Raw genomic sequence first — 27073 nt, forward strand, 5'->3', positions numbered from 1 at the left:
TTCTTAAAATCTGGGAGACTTCAACGTAACATTAAGAGGTATCCGTAACATAAAGAATTATCGTAAACTTTAACAAACAAAAACATTTAAAGTGCCACTAGAGGCCTCTAGGGGCGTAGCCGCTAGTTAGAGATAAAGTTATAAATTAAATTTTTGTATCTACTGTATAACGCGCTTTATCCGTCCTTGTTCATGCTTAAAACTTTTGGATGCTTTTATCTTTTTTGTATAGGTTAATAACAGAATGTTTGACAGAATTACCAGGGGTTACTCAAGTTAAGGTTTCGAAAGGTAAGTTTTATTTTATGCTCTTTTGACATTGGCATAATGTTTGACTTTATTATGATCCTAATCAATGTTTTGTATCTTTCTACACCAATACATAAATTTTCCTAAGTTTAAAATAACTGAAAATATGGTTGGGAGGGGGTAGTTTTTCGTTAGTTTTCTGCTTTAGGTCAGGATATATTTGGTTATACTGATTTACTGGGTAGCCCCGCAGGGTTAGGTCACCGCGGATATAGGTCCCGCAAGGGATAGGCATATGTGGAAAAACCTAGCCCTTCTTTTTTAAATTTTTGAAACAAAATTTTGATGGAAAGCACTAATATTTTTATTTGTTTAGAATTAAGCACAGCAGCGGCTGAATTTGAACCAGCAAGAGTTAGTTTGGACACCATGATTCAAGATATTCAGGAAAATGTTTGACATTATTTTGTCTCTTTTTCATTATTGGAAACATACTACTTACCTGCCTGCTTATCTTTGTCGATAATGGGGATAATAAGTTTTAAAAAAAAACTGACACCCGAACATTTGAGCTCTTAACCATATTGTATGAAAATCCTAACTCTTCAATCCTTATACTAAAGTAACAGGATGTCTGTTTGTTTGTGTGTCTGTACCGTAGGATTTCGCAAACCGCTGAACCGATCGGGTTCTCCTTAACAGGGTAGCTTCATATAGATCCCGGGAAGGTTTATAACTATCTTCTTGGGGGGTGGGACACCCCCAACCCCCCAAAAAAATTAAGTACTTATGCTTTTCAGAGTAACCTTATTTCGGTCTCAACCTTTTATATTCTTATTAACATGAAAATGACAAACATTTCTTATCAGAAACTTGTAAACGGCAAGTTCACAGCAACTGTCATGGTGGAACCGGTTTTAAGATCAGCTGATTTCAGTAGTACAGACTGGAATCTAAGGATTCAAAAAGATATCGAGGATATGATTGGCATTCACTCTTTAATACAAAAGGTAATCCTTATACTAAAATAGCAGGATGTTTGTCTGTCTGTCTGTGTGTTGTTTGTACCGAAGGATCTCGCTAACCGCTGAACCGATCGGGTTCTCCTTAACAGGGTAGCTTCTCATAGGTCCCGGAAAGTTTTATAACTATTTTTTTGGGGGGTGGGAAACCCCCAATCCCCCCAAAAAATGAAAAATACCCCCCCCCCCGAAATTTTTTTTTCCATATTTTTTACACTAAAATTAAAAATGATGAGGGGGCACCACCCCCCCCCCCCCCCCCAAAAAAAAAAAATAAAAAATTTCTTTTAAAATCTAAAAAAGGAAATTGGGTTATTGAATTCGACTCTCTCCGCCTCAAGTGCCCCTAGAGGCCTCTAGGGGCGTAGCCGCTAGTTGAAACAAATAGAAAAAATGAAAATATTAAAACTTTAAATTTTTAAATTTTTAAATTCTTCAGATAAAAACCATAAATTCAATCATTTGAACCAACTAAACAAATTTCAATATAAGTCCTCAAAGTTTTTGAGCCTACAAATACGATGAATAACACGGTTATAAATCTGAGTACCAGTGTAATTTACAGTCAATTGTCCCTTCCTCCCTGTCCATCCATAGTATACATATTTATAGTAGGTATACGTTTTATATCTTAAAGCGCATTTTTGAAAAGTTTAAGAAAATAAATTTCAATTTTATACAATGTGTTTGTGTATCTAGGTATTCAGTTGTCAATCAGGATTTCTATTGATAATAATTTAATTCTTTTAAATCTAATTTTTTTATGTTTCGTTTCAAATTTTTTTTATTTTCCTTTAAATAATCTGGTGTTTCAATATTTGTTTGGTCCTAAAAACTTTTAACACAATGGTCTCCCAAAATGTTTCTATCCATCTCACTTAGTGAAACTTGTGACAAATTAGCTATTGTTTAGTTTTGATAATGGAAAACATAAAATTTATTTCCAGTCATTCTTAGTCATTCACTAGTGGGGGTTGTTTATACTTAAATTAAGTATATGTCAGTCATTATGTGTCGGACTAAATCTTTTTATAAAATTGGCGAATCTTAAACGTTTTTCGTTGAATTAAGATCTTTTCTTGTAAATTATTATAATTTAGTGAAGGAAATGATGATTAGCTTCCCTCTGAACTTTTTCTTTCAATTTTCATTTGGATGCAAAGATTTATGCAATGATTTAGACTAATGGTGGTAAGTCCTTTGTTGCCAGGACAAAATATGATTTGTTTTAACATTGCTTATTTAATCTAGGACCAAGATAACGTAGAGATAGTTTACAACAGTTTAATATGGACACCAACAGACCTGGATCTATTCATCAACCAAACTATAACAGCCAGAGAACCATGTCTTGTAACTTCAATTGTCAAAGTCCAGGTAATGAAAGAAATCATTGTCAGAATAGGCTAATACTATGAATCTTGATTTATTGTCTTTTTCTTTATCTTACTTAAACCAGTTTTACCCAGAATATTCTCCAAAAAATATCCAAAATTTCGACAATGCGATAAAGTTTTTACCATTTCACTATTGAGTGCCTTGGCGAGCACTGCATCCCTCCATAATTTTCAAATAATTAAAAAAAAAAAAAAAGGGTAGAGGAAAGCACTGATTGATTGGTAGAATTGCAACCCTCCCTATATTTACACCTTCCTTGCTTTTGTTTTATATTATACTAGCGTCCAGGGGCACTTGAGGAGGGGGAAGTTAAGTTTGGCAAACCATTTTTTTTATTTTGTATTAGTACCTTAAGAAAAAGAAAAAAAATTGTAGAGGGAATTTTTTTCTATGGACGATTTCTCTTGGGAGGGTGGTGGACGGTGGTATCCTCCCCAAAAATAGTTATAAACCTTCCTTGGACTTGCGAGAAGCTACCCTCTAAAGGAGAACCATATCGGTTTAGCGTTTAGCAAGATCTTTCAGTACAAACAGACAGACATTCTGTTACGTTATTATAAATACTCTAGGGGCACATGAGGAGGGGGGAAGGTCGAATTTGATAACCTAATTTCTTATTTTAGATTTTAAAAGAAAAAGTAAAAAAAAAAATTTTTTTGGGGGGGGTGGGGTGTCCCACCCCCCAGGAAATAGTTATAAACCTTCCCAGGACCTATGAGAAGCTACCCTGTTGGGGAACCCGATCGGTTCAGCGTTTAGCGAGATCTTTCAGTACAAACAGACAGACATTCTGTTACTTTATTATAAGGATTAATGCTATTTATATTTTAGGGTATGACGTGTAACTCATGTGTTAACAACATCCAGACAAATCTTAGTTCTAAAGAGGGCATTCAGGGAAGATACTCAATCAATTTACAAAACACGTTTTCTCATTAGTTGGCTTAATAATTTTGGGTATTTTTTATGAAATCCTTATGTAAACTGGCATTGTTAATGTTCAAACGTATTCATCAATAATTTTAATTTACAGAATTAAATCTCATTTTCTTATTATAACTACCTAATAGTTTTGTCCATAATTGTCCTTTTAAATATATTTTATTGAGTATTAAACTTTGCTCAGGATGTAGTTGTAAGCTTGGAGAAGGGAGAAGCAGCCATAACCTTTGATTCTAATATACTCAACCAGCATAACTTACCAGAGCTTATTGTTAACTGTAACCCCAACAAATTTAAGGTGATCTAATTTAGAGGGACGTTCATTCGGCTAGGCAATTTTTGTAGTAAGTGTGAGTCTTCCTATAAATAGGGTCATCTATAACGAATAGCTCTGATCGTCAATATATGTATGATGGAATTGTCGTTTCGATTTTAAACTTGGCAGTATGAATTCTGCACCAATTAAGAAAGCAAAGCAACTTAATAATTTTACAGAAAGTCAGTTATTAGTTATAATTTCATTAGCGAAGCATTTCTATTGAACATCCTTTTTGGAAGTAATATTAACGAATTTTTCTTATTATGTTGAGTAGGTAATAAGTAAATGTTAATCTTTGTTTAGCTCTTGTCTCACTGATTTGTTAAGCTTCGCTTTTATTAATGTTTCCATTTTTTTAAAGTATCTTAAGGAATGAGCGATGGTATTGTATAGAACAAAGGATGATACTCTTTTTATCAAGAAGTTTATCGACACTTTCATATTTTAGGCATACCTACCTGAAAACCCAACCAACTCGAATCTTTATTCGTGGCTCAAATTTACACTGAAGGACGGGGGAGAAAATGTGGAGAATTCTTCTATAATCCTTGACTCATTTAGTAAACACAATCTTCTATATGTTAAAATTGACAGGAATGGAGTTTATTTATTTTATTTTTTGTTGGTTATTGAACAGGTTTGGGCCTGTTCTAATTATGGTTTGTAAGATGTATGATATCAGCTTCATTGACAAAAAATTAAGCTAATTTACCTATTGCCACGCACAAAGAAATCAATGTTTTATAATGTCGAATTTAAGGATGTGTATGGTTCTATTATGGATCGCTCCACGTTATACTAAAGACGTTAAAAATTGTACCTATTGCTGCTAAGCCCGGCACATGACACTAATAGTTAAAGAAGAGCTAATCCCTTGGAATTACAGGCGCAACTCATTACCATGAACATTTATCACTGTCAGACAAAGGTCGTGCAATTAAAAACCTTAAACTATTATCCATAGCTTGGGTTGCCGCAAGTTTATTCAAATGAACACGGTGCACTAACGTCATACCACTATCGCTTAAAGTTAATTAGGACCTCGCCCTCACGAGGTAATGGGCAATTCTAATCTTACATAATAATAAACCCTGAACGTGTATGCAGAAATGTGAACAGTGAACTGACTGTGATAGAATCATTATTTAGCCATCTTGACCTCATTTATATTTGTGATATCCTTTGTCTACATGCAGGTCAGCTTCTTTTTTTGTTGTTAATTAATATCTCAAAACTAGCTTAGCAGATTAATCTTTGATGTCAGGAGTTACTTTTAAGCGTTTATTTAAATCTTTTGCAAGGTATGAAATATTAATTTTCTTGCTGGTAAAATGTGGAACTGCAATGAATATGAATGTATATGATTAATGTCTTCAGTATTTAGTTTTAAAAACTAAAAAGGAGGGGGGGGGGGGGGGGGTCAGTTCTATTGCGGTTTAAAAATGTCATATTCATATTGTTCAATATTTAAAGTCTTCTTGTGATGCCGCGCCTTACAATTTAATAATGAAATCTTTTATTTTAGATGAAGTCGATGCCAAGTTATTAGAAGTTATCAGGTATAAAATATTAAATTTGATCCAATGCAACTTAACTTTTTTATTCGTTTGTCTGTCAGTTCAACTGTCTGTAATGCTCTTGACATCGGGAATTGTCCTCAATAATTGAATCCCTAAATAATGTCACTTTATTAACATTATATTTTAAGTTTTTGCCTGATTGATTTCTAATAATTTCTAGATGTTCTATGGGCTTGTATGTTTACAAGAAAGGACAAATACCTATCTTTTTTTCTTTCTTCAAAATAGCATCCGTTTTCATTAAAACTAATCTTGTTATATTGATTAGGATATATAAGTTGGAAGAAATTTTAATGATTTGAAATCTGCATAAAAATTTAAGGATTTTTTATAAAATTTATTTTTTGTATAATTCTTTAGGTATCTAAAAGCGGAAATACAATTTTAAAAAATCTGCGCTCTGATTGGAGAAGCTAAAGTGTCGTACATCATTCACCCAATTAGAGCGCAGGTAGTTTCCAATCCACCTATCCTATTGGTCAAAATTAATTAACTTAAATAGTATTTCCGCTTTTAGATAAAGAATTAGACAAAAAACGAATTTTACAAAAAAAAATCCGTAAAATTTGATGCAGATTTAATATCTCCCCGTAATATTAAAATTTCTTCAAGCTTATATATCCTAATATTGATGTTTCCTGTTAGATCAAATGTGAAGAGCATCCGAGGTGTTATGGATTGTCAGAATATTTTACAGAATGGTAAGTTTGGTATTTATGTCTTTAACGCTTATCCTCGGGTTTCTAATAAGAGGGGGGGGGGTCGATGACGTCCAAGTCTTGGTGGTAAAGGGGTGTTTACTGTTTAACCTCCCACCCCAAAACTTTAAACTCTCTCACAGTGTTCCGGAGCCGGGAGCCGTGAGCAGCAACATTTTTGGTGGAGCCGGATCCGGAGCCGTATTTTTCGTTAAAAACGGCTCCGGCTCCGGACTAGCTAAAAATGATTTTTTTAAAGCCGGAGCCGGAGCCGCATCAAAATTATACGGCTCCGACACCCTGCTCTCTCATTTTACTCCCTCTAATGCTTTGAAAATACTTTAGATTACCCCCTTTAATACAAATTTTCGATTGTTAGTATTTCCATTTCTTTTATTTTACATTATACCAAAGTATAATATCTCAAAAATTGCTTTCATTTCTTTTCTTTTGAAAATCTAAATGAAAAGCTGAATTAAAGCGCAATTGTTTTACTGAATTAACTTTTGTTGGTTCTTATATTGTTTTTATGAAACAAAAGAATATATATAACAATGATTAAAAATGTATCTTAAAAGAAAAATTCCAAGAGTGGTCTCATTATTATTTTTTATGTACAAATAATCAGAGATAAAAAGACATAGGTACAATGTGCCATGAAAAAAAATTTTTCATAAAATAGTCACGTTATGATCCTGGGCCCATGAGTCCTTTCCACATGAAACGTAAATGATACTTCTCTTAAAAATTCAAAGGGGTAGTTTCACGAAATGCATTTGAACTTAATTTAGTGAAACGCATATTTTTTCCTAGTTAATGGGTTAAACTACATTTATATAGCATATATTTGAAATAAATTTAATTTTCTACCACGTACTTTTTAAAATATCAAGACTTGAAAATCGTCTTTTTGTGATATATGCAATTTAAAAAGACGATTTTCAAGTCTTGATATTTTAAAAACTACGTGGTAGAAAATTGAAATTATTTTAGATATATGCCATATAAATGTAGTTTAACCATTTAACCAGGATAAAATATGTGGTTCACTAAATTAGGTTCAAATGCATTTCGTGAAACTACCCCTTAATGTATTTTTTCCCTATAACAATTTTCCTTATAATTTCCTGCTTAGGTTAATAGTTTTAGATACATGAACCCTTCAAATTTTCCACTTAACAAGGATGACAATATCCATAACAGCGAAGCTCTTAATTCAAACGGTAGAACAAACTTATACCTAACATGAACACTTAATAAGCAGAATATTAATTTAAAAGTAACTGTACCTAAACAAAATTGTATATAAACTTGTTGAAAAATTACATTAATACAGGATTCTGGTGAAGGGCATACTTCAGGGGAGTATATTATGCAAAATTGACCCTGCTAAAGTAAGGGTAAAAAAATAAAAAATATTTGGTTTGGGGGGAAAAAAATGAAATAATAAGAGAACTGAAAACATTTTTTCCCCATTTTCCTAGGTCCTTGGGGGGAAAAATAACTAAAAAAACATATGTGGGAGGGGGGATAAAATTTATAAAATATAGAGTTATTTAAATATTTTTCAATTTTATTCCTCTTGGTGGAAGAAACTAGGAAGGGGGGAAAATAAAAAATGAATCTTGTGCAGAATATACACACCTGGCATACTTACATTTTAGGACTTGATTATAGAGATTCTTCGCTTAAAATATTATATCTTGATGTCCTAGGAATCATTATTCCCAAAATCAGATACAAAAATTTTTTTTAAAAGAGTTTAAAATTAGCATGTTTTAAATGTACTTACGGACTTTCTGGCAACAATTAAAGTGTAGCTACGCTTTCTAAATCGATAGGACAATTCTAACATGCCTAAATTAACAAAAAGATCTAAATGTGACGCATGGACGTCAGGTCTAATTGAAGAAAAGCTTCGCCTTTAAAATGCATTAGTTGCGTTGTGGCAATTTAAGAAATATTTTTTATCCCTGTAAATAATATAAACATTAAACAAGTGTCTTAGCAATATAGGAGAATCATTATCTGGAAAGTCTTTGTCTTTTAGGCCTTTTGAAAGTAAGGGGTAGAGTTTTTACCTTTTCCACTATTATTAGAAAAATATCTAATTTTGTAATCCTAGCTGCGTAGTTCTAATACCTCTTAAACAATGGATTTTTAATTTTTGAGCTTCAATTTTGAAACTGAGTTCCAAATGATTTATATGTCTTAGTATGGAGCTTTTTTATTCGGAGAACTTCATCGTTTCAGTAGCTAGATATGTCATTACAGAAGTTCGTTTTCAAGAAAACTAATTTTGTTTCTTAATAATTTTGTTGTATTGTTACTTAAGTGAAAAGAAAATCAATTTTCCTACTTCATTTAATCTTTTCTTTATACTTTTATTTTTACCTCGTAAACTCTAAAATAAAACACAATTAATTTTGCGGATTTTCCTGCCGGATACGAAAGGTCATGTTGTGCGACACTTTTTATCCTTCTTATAGACTAATTTTTTAGAGTTCAACAAATTTAATTGACATAGGGCATATCAAGTCAGGGAGGGAGGGAACTTTGTTTGTAAATCCTACTGGTACCAAAAGTTTTATAAACTCGTTATCATATTCGTTTTATTGATTTTGTTAGCGTGTAACAAACTAATTAGTAGTAGACGAACTTTTCAACCTAATACTTAAATGTATGCAAAGGGTAATTTTGTCAATTATCATTAGATATATATATATATATATGAACGATAAATTGATATATATATATATATATATATATATATATATATATATATATATATATATATATATATATATATATATATATCAATTTATCGTTCATTGTCTTATCCCTTGAGATCCCTGATATCAAGACCTCAGTTTCTTTCACATTAACCCCTAATTTTTTGAGGATGACGTAAATTTGTTATTTGTCTGTGGCAAAGAGAGAGGTAGGTTTCTGGTAGAATCCGTAAAGGTGTGTGTTTTAAGGCTTAACAATAGTAGTAGAACGATAATTTTCACTAAATATGTGTATTTCTTATTGAAAAGAACTATAGACAAAATTTTTTTTTAGAAAAGTAACAAAAAAATTTATCGTTCTACTACTGTTTTTAACTTATAACACATAACCTTTACGGATTTTACCAGAAACCTACTCCTCCCTTTTTAATCTAGACAACTGAACTAACTTACCATGATTATTGACTGAAAACGATGCGGGTTCCTTCGCATTTTCTCAGTAGCTTTTCTCCTATTTCTAGCCCTTACAGAGGGCTCTAGCCCTACGGGGCAATTATTAATATTTACCTAACCTAAAATTAACTATAAAAAGCTACTGTGAAAATACGACGAAACCCGCAACTTCATTTTCTTTCCATGATCAACTTATCTTATATATTTTATACTATTAAGATGTACTAGTTGAGTTTGAGCCGAGTCTGGTAACTGTCAAGGATATTCTAGATGCTGTTCAAACTTCTAGTCCAGAGGCAAAAATTATCACCAAGGATCCTAAAGAATTGTTGTTTCAGTTAGGTAAGAAATTCAATTATTTTCTATGTTAACTAGCGGCTAAGCCTCTAGAATCTAGGAAAGAGGACTGTAAAATAGCCTAAAGCAATAATAAGACTTGAATTTAAGCTTCCATAAAATTGAGAACTCAATAATTTAACGAACAAAAAAATCGGGTCAAGTCTATTTCGTAGCAACGCCCCTTAAGGGGCGATTCGTCGTATTTTCAAAATAGCTTTTAATAAGTTATTTTTGGTTAGGTTAGGTTATATTAGATAAGGTAATTGCCCCGCAGGGTTAGGCAATTGGCCCCGAAGGCTTAGAGCCCCTCGCAGGGGCTAGAAAAAGGAGAAAAACTAGTTTCAAAAATACGAAGAAACGCTTCTTAAGGGGCGTTGCCACGAAAGGGACTATACCCAAAAAATCTTACTACTTTATAAAGTTTACCTAAGCATTTTGCCTCGTCATTATTTAAAAATCTAGCATAATTTCTTATATGGATGAATATTAATTATGTATAAAAAAAACCGCTTCTCCTCAAAATTTCTGCCATTCAAATTGTCAAAAATAAATTTACACGTTGTTGTCCAATATTAAGTTAGATTTGTTTTCACCCATAAATGACTTGAAGAGTTAATTTCATATAAAAAGCTTCCTTAAAATTGGAGAACTCAATCGGCTCAGTAGTTATCGAACTCTTAAGTTACAGACAAAATAACTTATACTTTTTTTGTGTAAACTTTTCTAACATTAGGAACTTAATTTATGCAAGTTTGACTAGAGCAAAGCGTGCGATGTAAAATGTTTCATAACTTTGCTTTGTTATTTGTATTAAGAGAAACTTATTTGAACTCATTTTGTTTCTGACAGGATAATGCTTTTCATTTTACATAACTATAAAACAAATAAACTTTGTTCATTTTGATATGGTAAAATCAAAGTTTCTTTTCAGACAAGGTATTTAGATATTTCAATTTCTTGAAGAAGGTTCATTTTTTTGCGTAATTCCGTCAAGAGGGGTGCAAGCTTCCGGTCAAATGCGCTAATGAGATCAAACTGATCTTAATTATAATTATACTAGCGGCTTCACCCCTAGCCTCTAGGGGCTTTGCTCCAAGAGGTTTAATCAACCTATTTTTGTGTTATTTAGATTTATAAAGAAAAAGTAAAAAACATTTTTTGGGGGGAGTGGAGAATATTTTTTTTTTTTTGGGGGGGGGGGGGGATTGGGGGTGTCCCACCCCCCAAGAAAATAGCTTAAAACCATCCCAGGACCAGTAGGTATATTCCCTGAAGAGTAGAGCCCAATCGGTTCAGTGGTTACCGAGATTTTAAGCTTTAGACAGACAGTCGGACAGACAGACAGACATACAGACGGACGGACAGGCATCATTCTACTTTGTATTATAGATATGCATATGGCTGTAATTAAGATCAGTTTGACCTAATAAGCGCATTTGACTGGATGCTTGCACCCAATTTTACGGAATTACGCAAAAAATTACCCTCTTTTTACAGTTGGTAGGTATAAGGGGGGGGGGGAAGTTCTGACACATTTGCGTAAACCTGGTGTATAGGCTTTATCTTTGGACTGAGAGGACAGGTTATTAGGGATAAAATCTTTTTATATGATGAATTTCCCCCAGATTTAAGATTTTTTGGATAGGCCTCCAGGTTCCGGAGCTCCAGGCCTCCAGGTGGTCTCTGTACAGGTAAAAATGAAAAAAAAATTTTTTTTTTAAAGAGTTAGATGTCAGATTATGAGACAAAATATGTATGTTTTTTCTTCAAATATGTGAATAACAATCAAAAAGAAGCATATTTTGTTTTATAAGTTAACCTCTAACTCTTCAAAAAAAAAATCTTATTTTTAATTTTTACCTGTACAGAGACCACCTGGAGGCCTGGAGCTCCGGAACCTGGAGGCCTATCCAAAAAATCTTAAATCTGGGGGAAATTCATCATATAAGAATGATTTTATCCCTAATAACCTATCTTCTCAGTCCAAAGATAAAGCCTATACACCAGGTTTACGCAAATGTGTCAGAACTTCCCCCCCCCCCCTCTTACTTAAATTTTACTAATAGCTGATAAACACTTTTATTTTCTACCTGGATTCTTTATTATTTTTATTTAGAGGCAGAAAGCTAAATCCTTTGTATTTTTCTTATTTATACTATTATTTTAGGCGAAACCAGAGATACTAGTTCAAAAGAAACACATTCTGTTTTACTCAGGTAATTGTAAAGCATATTGGGTCAGTACATTAAAGGATAATAGCCTAAAACCATACCTATCATTTATAATAGAAATCAAACTAATGGCCTATGAATTGCGATCCACACAAAAAAACCTTAAGTTATGCATAAGATTATAGACAGTTTTTTAATTGTAGGAAATATTTAGAATATTAGATTCATTCCTGTTCTGTTGTTTTACATTTTCCAATTCAGTTTTGAATTAGTCCTTCACTTAAATTCTTCCTCTTCAATAAATAATTCTTACCGTTTTAGGAATGAAGATTTTTCTAAATGTTCAATCCATATTGGTGGGATGACATGTTCAAGTTGCGTGGTCGCCATTGAGAAACATTTGAAAAAGATGCGCGGCATTAATTCTGTTAGTGTCGCGCTTATGGCAGCCAAGGTATATGTTGCTTTAATGGAGATTCCATCAAAACGGTATTATAACTACAATAAAAGTCTTTTTTATATATTTTTGTTAAATAAGCTTATCTATAACTAACTTTGTCTGCCTGTCTGTAACACTTTAGTTAAGTGTTTTACTTGGGTGTTATTTAAGATGAACGACTGTATTTTTGTTTGAAGATTATCTATGCGCATTTATTACACAGCTCACTTTAGCCGTAAGTCTGTCGGTCATCCTCTTAGAGACTTTGAAATTCAAGAAAAATTAGATATACTAACCTGAAGTCAGAGTGACAGAAAGACATTCATTAAAGGTTGACCAATTGTTGTTTTATTGCAGGGAGATGTTACCTATGACCCAGATTTAACTACACCAGAAAAAATTGCAGAATGTGTCACAGCCTTAGGTAAGATTACATAGAAATAGAAAAAATCGGGGAATGGTTAATGCACGATAAATTGACTTCTTTTTATACTTACGAAAATTATTGGTAAATAAATTGGACACTATAATTTTATAGCAACCAATAAACTTTGATTGAAAGTTCCCAAAATAATTAGGCTGATGATGGAGAAAACATGTTTCTGAAACTTTGGGTACCAGTAAGAATTTTCAGTCTTAGTACTCCCCCCCCCCCCACACATCCCAGAAAAATATTATTTAAATCTCGAAAAAAAAAGGTTTGGTACCTATTCTTAACTTAAACTCGACAAATAGGGATGCGAAATTTTTATCTGGATAAATAAAGAATTGTGCAGATATTTCTAATGTTTTGATTCATAAGGAAGAGGTCAATTAAATTTCTTTTCAATTAAAATGTATTTAGGTTTCCCGAGCGAGGTGTTAGAAAATGAAACTACAGATGCCAAAATACAAGTGGAAATCAAGGTATATTTTTTTGAATTATTAGAGTAAAAAAAAAGTCAGGATGTTTGTTAGAGTGTTTACAACAATACCTTGCTCTACGTTGGACCTAACTGGATACCTTAGCACTGCATTATTTATGTCATATTTTAATACGAATAAAATCGAAATTAAATTTTTACATTTAATTAGAGTGACACATAGAAATACTATTGAAATCCATCTGATCACGTTCTTTGATTGCTATTTTTAGTTGTGGAGTTGCTATATAATTCACTTTGTCTGTTCGTTTTTTCGTTAGTCCGTCCGTATCGCTTTGGGAAAACTGCTGTTTAATTTTTGTTTGTAAAAAATGCCCTTTACAAAACAACTTGCCTACTTTTTTTTTACTGATAACATACCTATTTTTTCATGACCACTGAATATCTGCTATTACACTCACATTGCCTTTTTGTCCATCTATTGTTTTCTTTAAAATAGAATTATCCGGGTCATGGAAAGAAAACAAAGTTGCTGCGGGCTTAGTCGCATTTGCACAGTTTTGCATTTTGAAAGCTTATTTTAGGTTAGGTAAATGTGAATGATTGCCCCGCAGGATTAGAAAATAGGCCCCCATAACTGCCATGTAATTAAGATGATTAGACCTAATTAAAGTCAATCCTTACTAATCTTTCCAGTAAAGGATAATTATAAGATTTTTCGACAAATGATCTTTTTATACACGGAAATGTTAATAATTAATAAAATTATAAGAAGGCTCATCTGATATTAAACTTTAATCATATACTTTAATTAAGTGTTATGAGTTGATAACACAATTAGTAGTCTTAACAAAACAAATTAGGCTTTCAGAAAATGTTTTTGGTCACCTTTCCTTGTTCTTCGCTTATTTTGGGGTTCGGTGCTTTTATTTAAAGTTCCTTGTCGAGTATATAGTTCTCCCCCCCCCCCTTATTTTAAGAAAAGAAAAATAACGGTGGGGTAGTTTTGTTTCCATGGCTCTAAAGCTGCGAGGTTATATACCTGTGGTATACCAATTAGGGTTGGGCCGGATATCTGGCCAACGTTCGATATCCGGCAATTTACCGGATATCCGGCGTCAAAAATCAGCCGGATATCATGTAACCGGATAGTTTTAATATCCGGTATCCGGCCGGATATTGAAAATGACCGGATATCCGGCCGGATAACCGGCCAGACCGGATATCTGGCCCAACCCTAATACCAATCATCCGGGGCTACCCAGTACCCAATATAATCTAACCTAACCTGACTTAAGGTAGTAACCAAACAAATAAAATAATACTACCTCCATCTATGTATTTTCTTTATATTTTAAAATAAGTTAAGGGGGACGGGGTTCTTATTCGACAATGTACTTTGAGGAAAATTGCCTGATTTGCCACCAACCCCTTGAACATTGAACACTACTTTGTTTTATAATAACTATTTGAACCCAGGGGCTGCTATTAAGCCAATTCATTCCATTTCAAACTGCCGAAAATTAAATATTTTAGTTGGAGTAGAATTGGCTTTATTTTTTTCTTGTAACCAAAGGGGAGTGGGTAAGAATGAGGAAGAAAAAAGGGAATGGGGTTTTGAAAATTTTCACTTAGAATTGTTTGTCAGAATCACATTCGTTTTTCCCTGTTTAAAACTTAATGTTTTGTTTGATGCAGGGTATGACCTGTGCCAGTTGTGTGCACCAGATAGAGACCCACCTGATGAAGTTACCTGGAATTCTTGAGGTATCCGTGGCCCTGGCCACTCAACAAGGCAAAGTTAAATTTGACAGGTACGCTACATTTAACATCATTGTAAAAATTGTGAATTTAGAATGGTAGTTTAAATTTTGGCTGAAACTTTAAAATTTTACATAATTTTATTATCTTTTATCGCAAAAGCATTTTACAAATATTGTATTTGTGTATGCCTATTAAAGCAAGGAATGCATGGTAAATCATTAACATATCTTTCTTTTCTTATTCTAAAGATCTTCAATAACTATATAACTATTAATTTTCAGTTGTATTTTATAAGTATGTATATTTGTTTTTACTTTAGAAGTCTAGTTGGGCCAAGAGATATCATATCAACAATTACAAATTTGGGCTTTCAGGTTTCTTTTTTGATCAAAATGCTTCGTCCATCAGAAATTTTAGATAAGACAATAAATAATAAATTAATATACATTGCTGACGATGATAAACAAAATTGTCATAAAGTATTTTTTTTTAATTTTAAAACGTGTTAGTTTCAACCAGCCAATCAAATACCAACAAATGAGAGAATGAGTCAAAAAAAAATAAACTTGCCATCAGTAGAATTAAAACTCTAATGTCCCCAGAGCTGGATCTTTAAATCATTTCAATGGTGCGCTAAATCGGGGTGCGCACCATTGAAATGATAATCCAGCTCTGCTTTCAAAAATCCCATAATCTATTTCGGGGGACTGAGTTACAAACCACCTCACGACATCATTGCTTAAAACTTGCACTGAAACAAACCCGTTCTCTCCTTTTCTCTCTTTTTTTGTAAGACATCTGCTCTGTAACTGGTGTCCATTTTTCCACCCATGCATTTTTGTGCTTTGATATTTTTGGATACCAACCATCCTTGTTTTATACAGGCTAAAGTAAGTGAGAGGCAGAACAAGGGATACCTGGACCATTCTGAAGATATTAAGAAGTGGAGGAACAGCTTTCTAGTGAGCCTCCTGTTTGGAGTCCCCTGTATGATCATTATGATGTATTTCATGTTTAGGTAAAAATAATTCTGAAAACTATGTATAGTGTGCATATAATATTAAAATCAAATGACCAATATAGAGGTCTGGATCAGGTTTTAAGCTATTTTACTTTAGAATCAGTAACACTAATATCCTGCTTGCTTATGTATGTAGCCCTGATTCAACACTAAATTGAAAATAAATGGGGAGATTTTTTTTCCTATCCCCTATCAGGGGTGCGCGGTTCACCAACTCTTTGGGGCTACCCACTACTCAATATTTATAACCTAACCTGACCGAAAGAAATAAACAAACCAAAAAAAACTCTTCTTTGTCCCCCCCCCCTTATTTTAATTTTAATTAATTTCAAAATAAGAAGGGCACCTCATAAAAACCGTCGAAAAATCGTAATACAAAGATTTGCGTTTTAAAAATTACAGAAATAAAAACAAAATGGCGGCCAATTTTGAGTTCTTTTAATAATTTTCGTGTTTAAGAATGAGTGGAGATGAGCACAAACATTCAGAACTGTGTTGTCTTATACCTGGATTATCATTAGGTAAATATTTAATTCTGAACTCTGTCTTATACCTGGATTATCATTAGGTAGATATTTTATTCTGAACTCTGTCTTATACCTGGATTATTATTAGGTAAATATTTTATTCTGAACTCTGTCTTATATCTGGATTATCATTAGGTAAATATTTTATTCTGAACTCTGTCTTATACCTGGATTATCATTAGGTAAATATTTTATTCTGAACTCTGTCTTATACCTGGATTATTATTAGGTAAATATTTTATTCTGAACTCTGTCTTATATCTGGATTATAATTAGGTAAATATTTTATTCTGAACTCTGTCTTATACCTGGATTATCATTAGGTAAATATTTAATTATAAAATCTGTCTTATATCTGGATTATTATTAGGTAAATATTTTATTCTAAACTCTGTCTTATACCTGGATTATCATTAGGTAAATATTTTATTCTAAACTCTGTCTTATACCTGGATTATCATTAGGTAAATATTTAATCTTAAAATCTGTCTTATACCTGGATTATCATTAGGTTAATATTTAATCTTAAAATCTGTCTTATACCTGGATTATCATTAGGTAAATATTTAATTCTAAACTTTGTCTTATACCTGATTTATCATTAGGTAAATATTTAATTCTGAACTCTGTCTTATACCTGGATTATCATTAAGTAAATATTTAATTCTAAACTCTGTCTTATACCTGGATTATCATTAGGTAAATATTTAATCTTAAAATATGTCTTATACGGATTGCCATCACTAATTCTAATTTATATAAAATACGCTTAATATATCTAGAGATAGCTTTCTTGCTGTTTTATGCCCCTAATCCCTTTTTAAATCATACTTATAAAGCCGTGCACAGAGTTTTGTACAAGGTGTAAACCTCTAGGGCGTTGAAACTGCTTTAAAGATTTTTTTTTATCTATTTACAATAGGTTTCTCTACGTGAAAAGGTTTTCAAATTTTTTGTATGATATGAAAAGGTTCCAAATTTATACATCAAATTGAAAGGGGTAGTTTCATGAAATGCATTTGAACTTAATTTAGTGAACCGCATTTTTTTTGCTCGTTAATGGGTTAAACTATATTTATATGGCATATATTTGAAAGAATTTAAACTTTCTACCACGTAGTTTTGAAAACATCAAGACTTGAAAATCGTCTTTTTGTGATATATGCAATTTAAAAAGACGATTATCAAGTCTTAATATTTTAAAAACTACGTGGTAAAAAAATTGAAATTCTTTCAAGTATATGCCATACGAAAATAGTTTAACCCATTAACTAGCAAAAAATATGCGGTTCACTGAATTAAGTTCAAATGCATTTCGTGAAACTACCCCTTTATACATCAAATCAAAATTTAAATTAATATTCTGTTTTTGTTTAGAAAATGCGCTGCTATTCCTTCTATCTACACCTGTTCAATTTATTGGCGGCAGACATTTCTATGTTCAGGTTATTACAGGGGTGTATATTCTGCACAAGATTTATTTTTTTCCCCTGCTACAAAATTTTTTATTTCCCCCCCCCCCCTAGTTTTTTTCTCACCAAGTAGGGGGAAAATGGAAAAATATTTAAAGAAATCTATATTTTATTTATTTTATCCCTTCTACCACACATTTTTGTAGTTTTTTTCCAAGGAGGGGGGGGGGGGGGGAATGGAAAAAATGTTAGGTATCAGTTTTCTAAATTTTTACATTTTTTTCCCTCCAACCACTTATTTTTTATTTCCCGCCCCCCCCCCCCCTGAGCAGGGGATTCCATGTAGAATATACACCCCTCGGTGATTATTAATGACAAAGCTTTGCTACAATTTGAGTGTGTCTGTCCGTCTCTGATAGATAACGTCCTGAGCTGGATCTTTAAATCGTTTTTAAGGTGCGCTGAATCGGGGCGATTCAGAGGTGAACCGTAGGTGCGCTGGTGGTTAGCCACAGCGCGCCTATAAAACATGGATTTTTAAAAGATTTTCGGCGCGGTGTTGTTAAATCGCCTGCGCACTCACTATAATATCGATTTGCGCCAGTACAACTTTATTACTTAAGCAGTGTCAGTAAGGTATTTTATATAAAATGCCGTGTCCGTATGGTATTTTATATAAAACATTAATATATAATTTATTTTAAAAATAACTATAAAAATGTTTTCACGATAGTTTTGCAATAAAATATTAAAGTAATTTTAAAAAAATATTTATTTATTAAATAAATCACCCCGATTTGGTTCGGCAATGGCACTCGGTGAGTGGCATTGCCGCGCCGGTACTGCACAACTGGGCGCGCCAAATAGCCCATGCAAATTCGATTTAAAGATTGGTATTTAATAATTTGATGGCGCGCTGAATGAATCGCCCCGGTTTAAATCACCTATAAACAATTCAAAGATCCAGCTCTGTTGATATCAAACACTGCACAAGGTTTTTGTAGCAATATAAAATTATCGTGAAACCTTTTTTTCTTTTATGCCCTTTAGTGTGTACATGATTAATGTCATGTAATAGTTATTTATCGCATTGTTTTTTTTAGACAGCTTTCTAACGATAAAAAAAATGAAAAAAACATAAGATTAATTCCAGTTTTGTTACTCGAGGTCCGATATAACAAAACTGGTAGGTATTATTTTAAGATTTTTATTTTATTGTTCGTAGAAAATTGTCTATAATACGATAAATTATTTTCAGTATGGCACATAACAGGTTCTAATCCAGTGGATTTTAATCACTTTCAAAGTCATATTGGAAATTTAACAGATTAAAACTTTTGCGGCGCCTCTTGAATTAAACGTAAATTATATTAACTTTTATTTATTTAATTGGATTAATGTTTGTCTTTAAATGATTTCATTCATAAAAAAAATTTCATATTTTATCCTAAATATAAGGATTCTTTTTAAAAAGCTTATTTTTGAAATAAAATTTCTTATTTTATCAATTGTGAATTATATTTATTTTACTGAAACATTCATTAATGTTTTTCACCAAAATTAACGTCAGTTTTATTTAAACAAGGATGAGCTCAGTCAGGGGCGTCCAAGATTTTTTATTTGGAGGGGGGGGGTAACATTTTGAAAATAAAAATTTTAGGGGGGGTAATCACCCCTTTACCCCCCCCCCCCTTGGACGTCTATGTGCTCAGTAATTCTGTGGCAAAAATATTTAAATGTAAGATGCTTAATTTTGTCTTATGTATGTCTTGTAAACTAGAAAATTTATATTCCAAAAATTAAAACTAGTAAGACTTTTTTGTAAAGATTATGAAGTTGCTACGCTTATTATAATTTACCTCACTGTTACAGGAATCATCGTGCAAATTTTTCGATTATAAATCACTCCAAAACTATTTATCAGAGCGTTCATTAAACTTACGTATATTCTGACGAAAGAGTTAACTCTAATGGTAGAAAAGCTTCGCTTTAAAAAAAAAGTTTAATGCGTCGCAAATAAAGATAATTAATGGCTAAGAGAGACTAAAGAACTTAAGCATGTTTTAATTTATATTAGTTTCTAAAACATTACAGAAGATTTAGAGTCTAGCTTAGGGATTATTACTATAATATTATCATTTATAATTCTACTTATTATTTTTAATAAAATGTTTTTTTTGTAGTGTATATACTCTATGTCTAGAAAAGGCTTGTCGGTCATTCTGTCCAATGTATTTTTGCCTTTTGGCTGATAAACGATTATTTTAGGCTTGGGCAGCAGTTACCCACGGAACAACCAATATGGACGTTTTGGTGGTTTTAGCTACCAGTATTGCTTACACTTACAGTGTTGGAGTCGTTCTCTCCAGTATTCTACTCATGGAGGTAATAAGAAGAAGTAAAATACCATATTTTCCACGGAGGTAGGGGACATGGGCTCGGGGGAGTTCTGATACTTTTGCGTAAACAGGGAGTATAGACTATGTCTTAGAAGTGCAGTGAGTGGATAGGTTATTTGGGGGGAAAAGTTTCCTTTTGGGATGTAGTTTCCTCTTAGTTTTTTTATTTTATTTTTACTTATCCAGAGACCACATGGAGGCCTGCAAAACTTGGAGGCCAAATCCAAGATTTTTTTTAAATATAAGGAAACTACATCCTTCTATTTAACTACTTAACTATCCTTTTTTTGGATTATTACATTAGTAGACATTGGTAGGGGTTACTGGGCCAATAAAAACCCTGTGAAACTTGAAAGGGGTTTTTTTAATCCAAAAACTAATGTGAAATTCCAAAATCGACCCACCCTAATATTCATCTAATGAAATTGTTTTTTAGGACACTTCCCCAATGACATTTTTCGACACACCCCCGATGTTGTTTGTATTTATCTCCTTGGGACGTTGGTTGGAGCACATAGCTAAATCAAAAACCTCAGATGCTTTATCAAAACTTCTGCAGCTTAAGGTAACAAAATGATCATCTCTATAACAAAAAACTTTTAATCTTCTATGTTTGCTTCTTGAAAAAACTATTTGGGTCAGGGTATAAAGAATTTTGGATTCATTTAGGGGATTTTTCCTTTTTTTTTTTGCGGGTCGTCGTAAGAGGGGGTCTGCAAATTTCAAATATTTGACCACAGTAGTTCTAACTTTTAAACAATAGTTTTTTTTTTAACAAATGGTACAATAAATACTTCTCCATAGCTACTTAAATTTGAAAAATATGAGGGGAAATCTCTAGCAATATGTTACATTAAAAGTCAGTAGGTATGAAGTGTCGTAATAATAACTATTCTTTGATATAAACATTTTTATGCTGTTAAAAAATAAGCTTCTAAATAATAAAAAATAATTGGAGGTGCGGCTATCATATACCTCGCCGATTTTCCTATTCTTAAATTCTAGGCCACAGATGCAATGCTGGTAAAACTGGGTCCACAGGGAGAAATAGAATCAGAGAAACTTATCAGTACGGATCTTGTTCACACAGGTTTGCACAATTTTTAAACCAGTATTCATCATTATCGAACTCATGATCGTGAAAAATCTTGGACCTGAAACTCATATTTTTGTTACCTAAAAAACGTAATGGTAAAAAACGTTGTAGATGACAATTTTTTTTTATTTATATTCAATATTAAAGTAAAAAAATGTTTTTGAAATTTTCCCAATGGACTTGATCTACGCTCCCTGATGATAAAAGAGGGACTTGAGTGAAATAGGGGGGAGGGGTGAGTCTTGGAGTCACTGCTGGACTGGACACTTTTACGTGAAACCACTGAACAATCTACCTATTACTAGGAGACATACTGAAGGTATTACCTGGAAGCAAGGTACCTGTGGATGGCAGAGTGATTATTGGAGAGACAACCTGTGATGAAAGCGTCATAACCGGAGAGAGCATGCCTGTCAGAAAAACTCAGGGTTCTACGGTTATAGGTATGCATTTTTGCAGCGTGTCGGAGCCGTTTGATTTTGGTGCGGCTCCGGCTCCGCGGAGCCGTCTGTGATGATACGGCCCCAGCTCCGGCTTCTGCTCCGACCTAAAATCAAAAAAAAACTCGACATATTTTTTTTCTCCCAAGTATATTTTTGACTTTTGAAGGTTTTAAAAGTTCAATTTTTGATAAAAATGGACTTGAAAAACTTAAAAGGGGCATTTGCACATGAAAAAACAGAGTTACCAAATTATAATTTATAAAAAATCTCTTTATTTATCTAGTCCGGAGCCGTTTTTTAACTCTGGCTCCAGCAAAATATGGCGGCTCTCCGGCTCCGAAACATTGGATTTTTGGAACTCTCTGACATAAAAGTGACAGGATGACTGTCTGTGTGGGTGTCTGTACCTAAGGATCTCTATAAACGAAAAATGGGGGAGGGGGAACGAATCCCTCCCCCCAACCTTCCAAAAGTGCCCCTACAGGCCTTTAGGTGCACTTAAGGGTCCCAGGAAGGTTTTAGGATATTTATTTGTCTTGCCTTATTCCTTCAAATACAGAGCACCTAGATGCTAGGGGCACAGACGATAATTAATTCGAAATTGGTAAAATAAAAATTTTATGAATTGCCTAAAAATAGTTTTATTTTACTACAGGTGGAGCACTGAATAAGAATGGTATGATCCTGATAGAAGCTACACAGGTCGGAGAGGACACAGCTATCTCACAAATTGTCAGGTAAGGGTTATATTATTAATAAATGTAGCTCCGGTATAAGGTATAACCAACAAACAAAATAAATCTAAAATAATACTTTAGAGGCAAATGGAAAGGTCGTCAATTTTATTATGTGTTGCCCCCAGCTGAAAATACGCATAGGTTTAGTGATTTTTTCCCCGAATTAATCTAGTTGTTGGTATAAGCTGAGTGTAGGTTTTTAAATAAAAAAAACAGATGGCGCCATTTGAATCGAATTCATTCCATTATGATTTTTTCCAAACAATTTGCAAAACTTTCCTCCTTGCAAAAGAAAATGTCTCAAAATTAACGAGAAAAATAATGTTTTTACAGCCAAATCCCTTATTCTTTAAATAACCCTCTCTTCCTTTTTTAAAGAAGCCGAAAAACAGCTGATTTATAACCCACAATATACCTTATACTAACGGCTGTGCCCCTAGCATTTAGGAGATCTGTATTAGATGGGGTAGGGAATGATAAAAAAATAGTCCAAAACCATTTAAGCCTTAAATCCAAATAATAAAGCATAAAACCTTCCCGAGATCTATGTGAACCTTCCCTAAACTGGAGAACTCCATTGGTTTAGTAGTTCATGAAATCCTAAGCTACATACAAATTGCTTACTTTTTTATATGATATGCATATGTTAATTCCTAATGCTGTATGGGAAAAATAGGATTAACTCGTTTTGTGATGTTTTCAGATGCCAACGATGTCGATCATCTACTCTATAAATTATCATAATGTTCAGCTTTACTACTAGCATTGATATGTTTTTTTCGCTACTTTTGAATGTCCCCCTCCCTCTTTTTTATTTAAAGGGGACTATCCACGAACAAGAGCAAATTATTCTAAGCACCTTCCAGCAGTGATTATAAATATGTTTATGTGAAAGTACTAGGGTTATGTTTAATATAGTTATTCCAACTAAAAATAATTAAGTTTCACCATGGTTTTATATGAATAAAAATTTGAAATGTTAAGCATTTTTGATGAAATATCATCAAATGTTTTGTTGAGCTCAAAGGTTCCAATAAAATAACACGTCAACACATAATCAAATTCTGTAAATTACGAAGGTACACTAATAAAACTGTTTACAATATTACAAGTTACCATCACTTTTTCTAAATTAACATTTTTCATTGGAAAAGTTTACTGTGTCTTAGCAGTTTGAACTCAACAAAACATTTGAAAATATATAGACAAAAATGTCTAACATTTCAAAGTTTTTTTCATATAAAACCATGGTGAAACTTATTATTTTAAAATTGATATAACGACATTAATCATAACCCTAGTATATTCACCAAACATTTAGAATCACTGCTGGAAGGTGCTTAGATTCACTTGCTCTCGTTCGTGGATAGTCCCCTTGGGAAGAAGAAAAACTAAGACGTGGAGGGGGCTCTAAATTTAGTTTTTGGTCCATATGCGATAAAAGGGAAATCGCCGATTCTTTTATTTTGTTACCAACAACTTGTTTTTCAAAAAAGTTTTTGTTTTATTTGTCTGATGTGGGGTAAATTGCAGTAATATATTAGTGTATAAAAATTATACAGTCTTTATTTTGATAGGGATTAAGATGGGATACAATATAAAGATAAAACCAGGAAGGGAGGTGAATTACACTGGTAACTAAAGTTTTATTATTAATTGGCTCAAAAACTTTGGGTACTTTTACTTCATTTTGATTAGTCTGTTTCAAACTAGTAATGTTTTTATCTATATAAGGAAAAATTTTATCTATGATTATTAAGGTTGTACATCAATTTATCCTTCATTGACTTATCTCTGAAGATCTCACATTTCCATTCTTGTTTTTTAAAAAAGACGTCCATTGACACCTCACCATCAAAACCACAAAAGGTGGAGGGGGGTAAAATGTTGTAACTCGTGCCACGACATGCCAGCAATTTTATTTTAGGTGCTACTCCCTTAGTTTTAGAGATAATCTTTTTGGTTGTGTCACTAATTACCCCAAGTTTTGGTATCTTTAAAAAAATGGAGTCACCACTGCACATATCACCCCCCCCCCCTCCCTACACACACACCTAACTTGCCTATCTAGTCTAAAATAGGCACTACATTTTTTTTACCAATTGTTCATATGTTTTATAACATAAAGTCTACCAGCCTAACTTATCAATTTTCTCCTGATAATGCCTTCGTATTGAAAAAAAAAAGATTTTTTCCCCCAATACTATAATTACAAAAGTATACATACCTACTATCATTAATCTGATAAGAAATATGTACTTTTTTATCAAGGGTTTTTAAAAGATATTTATTTTTTGTAGATTACAATACATTTCAATACATATTTCTATATCATAGGAAAGTTTAAAGCCATAAACGGCACCTTTTTTAATAACATACCTTTTTGTATTTTCGACTTTATCTGTACATCTTTCTGTTGGCCTTTCTCAAAACCGAAATTATTCAATGATACAAATTACGGTGATTTAATATTAAAAAACTAGCGGCTACGCCCAGAGGCCTCTGCATTTAAGGTGTAAAGGCGTATAAAGATATAAAGATCATTAAGATTTTTTTAATACGAACACTACACAGTCCAAATCCCTCTAAGAACAGAAAATTTACAAATTGATTTAAAAAAAAAAAATATTTTAACGATATATTTACTACAGCTGTCATGGCATTTTACTGTTCTATAATTTTTTAAATATTGTTGCTGCGCTACTTATGGACAATATTGTTATTCTTGTTATTGATGTACTTATTTGTTTAGATTGGTTGAGGAAGCCCAGACCAGTAAAGCTCCAATCCAACAACTAGCAGACAGGCATCCAATATGTTACATATATATACTCATCTATCTTTTACAAAATAGAGTTATAAACATAGATGGTCAATCAGACACAATAATCTGTTAAAATTATAAAGAAATATACAGACCAGGGAAAAGGGAATGTGATTCTGACAAACAATTTTATGTGAAAATTTCCCTTTAATCCCCTTCCCTTTTTCTCCCACTTCCCTTTCAGTTACAACAAAAAACAAGTTTTACTAACCAATTTTAACTTGATCAAAATATTGAATTTTCGTCAATTTCAAATGGAATTAATTGGCTGAATAGCAGCCACTGATACAGACGAAGCTTTTTTATATGAGGTTAGCCCGAAATGATAGAATCTGAGATAAATTTTCAAACAAAGCTTTAGCCTGAAAATTAAACCAAAATAATTGTCATTTTGTATTAAAATGTTCCTACCTACACTGTTTTACTATTGGTCCAAAAGGAGTGAGGCTCTAAACGTGCTATATTTATCTTTTATAACAGATATTAGATTTAGGTCAAGAAGGTAGAATAATTGTGTTTATAGTATGGTTCTCAGTCGTTCTGAAAAACCATGTATAGCATCGTATTACAGACAATTTTCCACAAATATTAGAATAAAAATCATAACATTAATACCTATCAGATTTAATCGAAAAAATATAATGCATTTTATTCTTTTTTTTCTAGTATTTTGTTAACGATAAACTAGGATTTTTGTAAGAATTTTTAAATTAGTAAATTAATAAATGCAATAAAAAATAGTTTGAAATGACGAGTCAACAAGTTAACTGTTTATTTTTAAAGTCTAGACCATCAGATTTAAGAAGGCCTATTTTTTATTAAAACCATGATTTAGACTCTCTATCAAATGTAAATTCTGTTATTTCCCTTACTGAAATACATCCCTATTCTATATTTATTGATGGATTCAATGATATATAGGCTAATATACAAATCCTAGGTTATGGATCGATATTTTATTTCCTCTACATTAAATTTTCAATATCATTATCCTTTTGCATTCTCATAATCTTATTAAATTAAGTAATATAAATTTTTTGTTGGTTTTATAAGATCTCGCTAATTACCTACTTATTCGAGTCATCCATTTTATCATTACATCGACATCGGGATGGTTTTAAGCTAATTTATGTCCCCTCTCTCCCTTTTTGTTGGCAGCTAACCAGTTACATTCTTATGAAAAGAAAAAAGATAAAAAGATAGATGAACACGTGACTTGGAACAGGATTGCCGGATATTTTGTACCTGTGGTGGTAGGCTGCAGCCTGGCCACCCTGTTCTCTTGGGTGATTATTGGATACTCCTACAATGAGCTTCTACCTGTGTCTAAGATGGAAAGGTAAGTCAAGTTTTAGAAGCTATACGGCCTTAGGGATCTCCAAAATTGAGGTGTCCAAAAATATTTTTAATAGGTTTCCTATTTCAAAAAGGCATCAGTTTCCCTGAAAAATAATATTGTCATCAAAATGAATGGCTTTCTAGTCTAACAAATACGGATCTATGCCTTAGTTTTAATTTCAAGAATTATGTGTAGATACTTGATTTCATAGCTCTACAAAGGTTTCCTTTATACCTAGATTACAAGTTTTCAACAACAACCAATCTTCTTTGTTGTTAATGAGAGAGAGGGGGGAATATTTGACTG

At 32.6% G+C, this 27073-nt stretch overlaps 1 protein-coding gene across 1 annotated transcript in view; it reads left to right on the plus strand.

The window, feature by feature from the left end:
- The window catches only part of LOC145329914 (copper-transporting ATPase 1-like), a 95783-nt gene that overhangs the window by 817 nt on the left and 67893 nt on the right, over positions 1 to 27073 (plus strand). Inside the window, exons 2-28 of the mRNA XM_080174378.1 lie at positions 233 to 291; positions 626 to 692; positions 1115 to 1259; positions 2523 to 2648; positions 3501 to 3562; positions 3792 to 3909; positions 4379 to 4521; positions 5035 to 5126; positions 5456 to 5489; positions 6156 to 6211; positions 9613 to 9735; positions 11900 to 11948; positions 12225 to 12357; positions 12700 to 12766; positions 13187 to 13248; positions 14904 to 15019; positions 15289 to 15343; positions 15854 to 15987; positions 16450 to 16511; positions 17895 to 17962; positions 20198 to 20314; positions 20765 to 20893; positions 21334 to 21418; positions 21730 to 21867; positions 22523 to 22604; positions 25357 to 25410; positions 26654 to 26767. Of these exons, the coding sequence (XP_080030504.1) occupies positions 233 to 291; positions 626 to 692; positions 1115 to 1259; positions 2523 to 2648; positions 3501 to 3562; positions 3792 to 3909; positions 4379 to 4521; positions 5035 to 5126; positions 5456 to 5489; positions 6156 to 6211; positions 9613 to 9735; positions 11900 to 11948; positions 12225 to 12357; positions 12700 to 12766; positions 13187 to 13248; positions 14904 to 15019; positions 15289 to 15343; positions 15854 to 15987; positions 16450 to 16511; positions 17895 to 17962; positions 20198 to 20314; positions 20765 to 20893; positions 21334 to 21418; positions 21730 to 21867; positions 22523 to 22604; positions 25357 to 25410; positions 26654 to 26767 (2490 nt within the window). The remainder of the gene's footprint in view (positions 1 to 232; positions 292 to 625; positions 693 to 1114; positions 1260 to 2522; positions 2649 to 3500; positions 3563 to 3791; positions 3910 to 4378; positions 4522 to 5034; positions 5127 to 5455; positions 5490 to 6155; positions 6212 to 9612; positions 9736 to 11899; positions 11949 to 12224; positions 12358 to 12699; positions 12767 to 13186; positions 13249 to 14903; positions 15020 to 15288; positions 15344 to 15853; positions 15988 to 16449; positions 16512 to 17894; positions 17963 to 20197; positions 20315 to 20764; positions 20894 to 21333; positions 21419 to 21729; positions 21868 to 22522; positions 22605 to 25356; positions 25411 to 26653; positions 26768 to 27073) is intronic.

The sequence above is a fragment of the Acartia tonsa genome, chromosome 10 (assembly GCF_053477335.1).
Source record: "Acartia tonsa isolate MP-2025a chromosome 10, ASM5347733v1, whole genome shotgun sequence".
NCBI lineage: Eukaryota > Metazoa > Arthropoda > Copepoda > Calanoida > Acartiidae > Acartia > Acartia tonsa.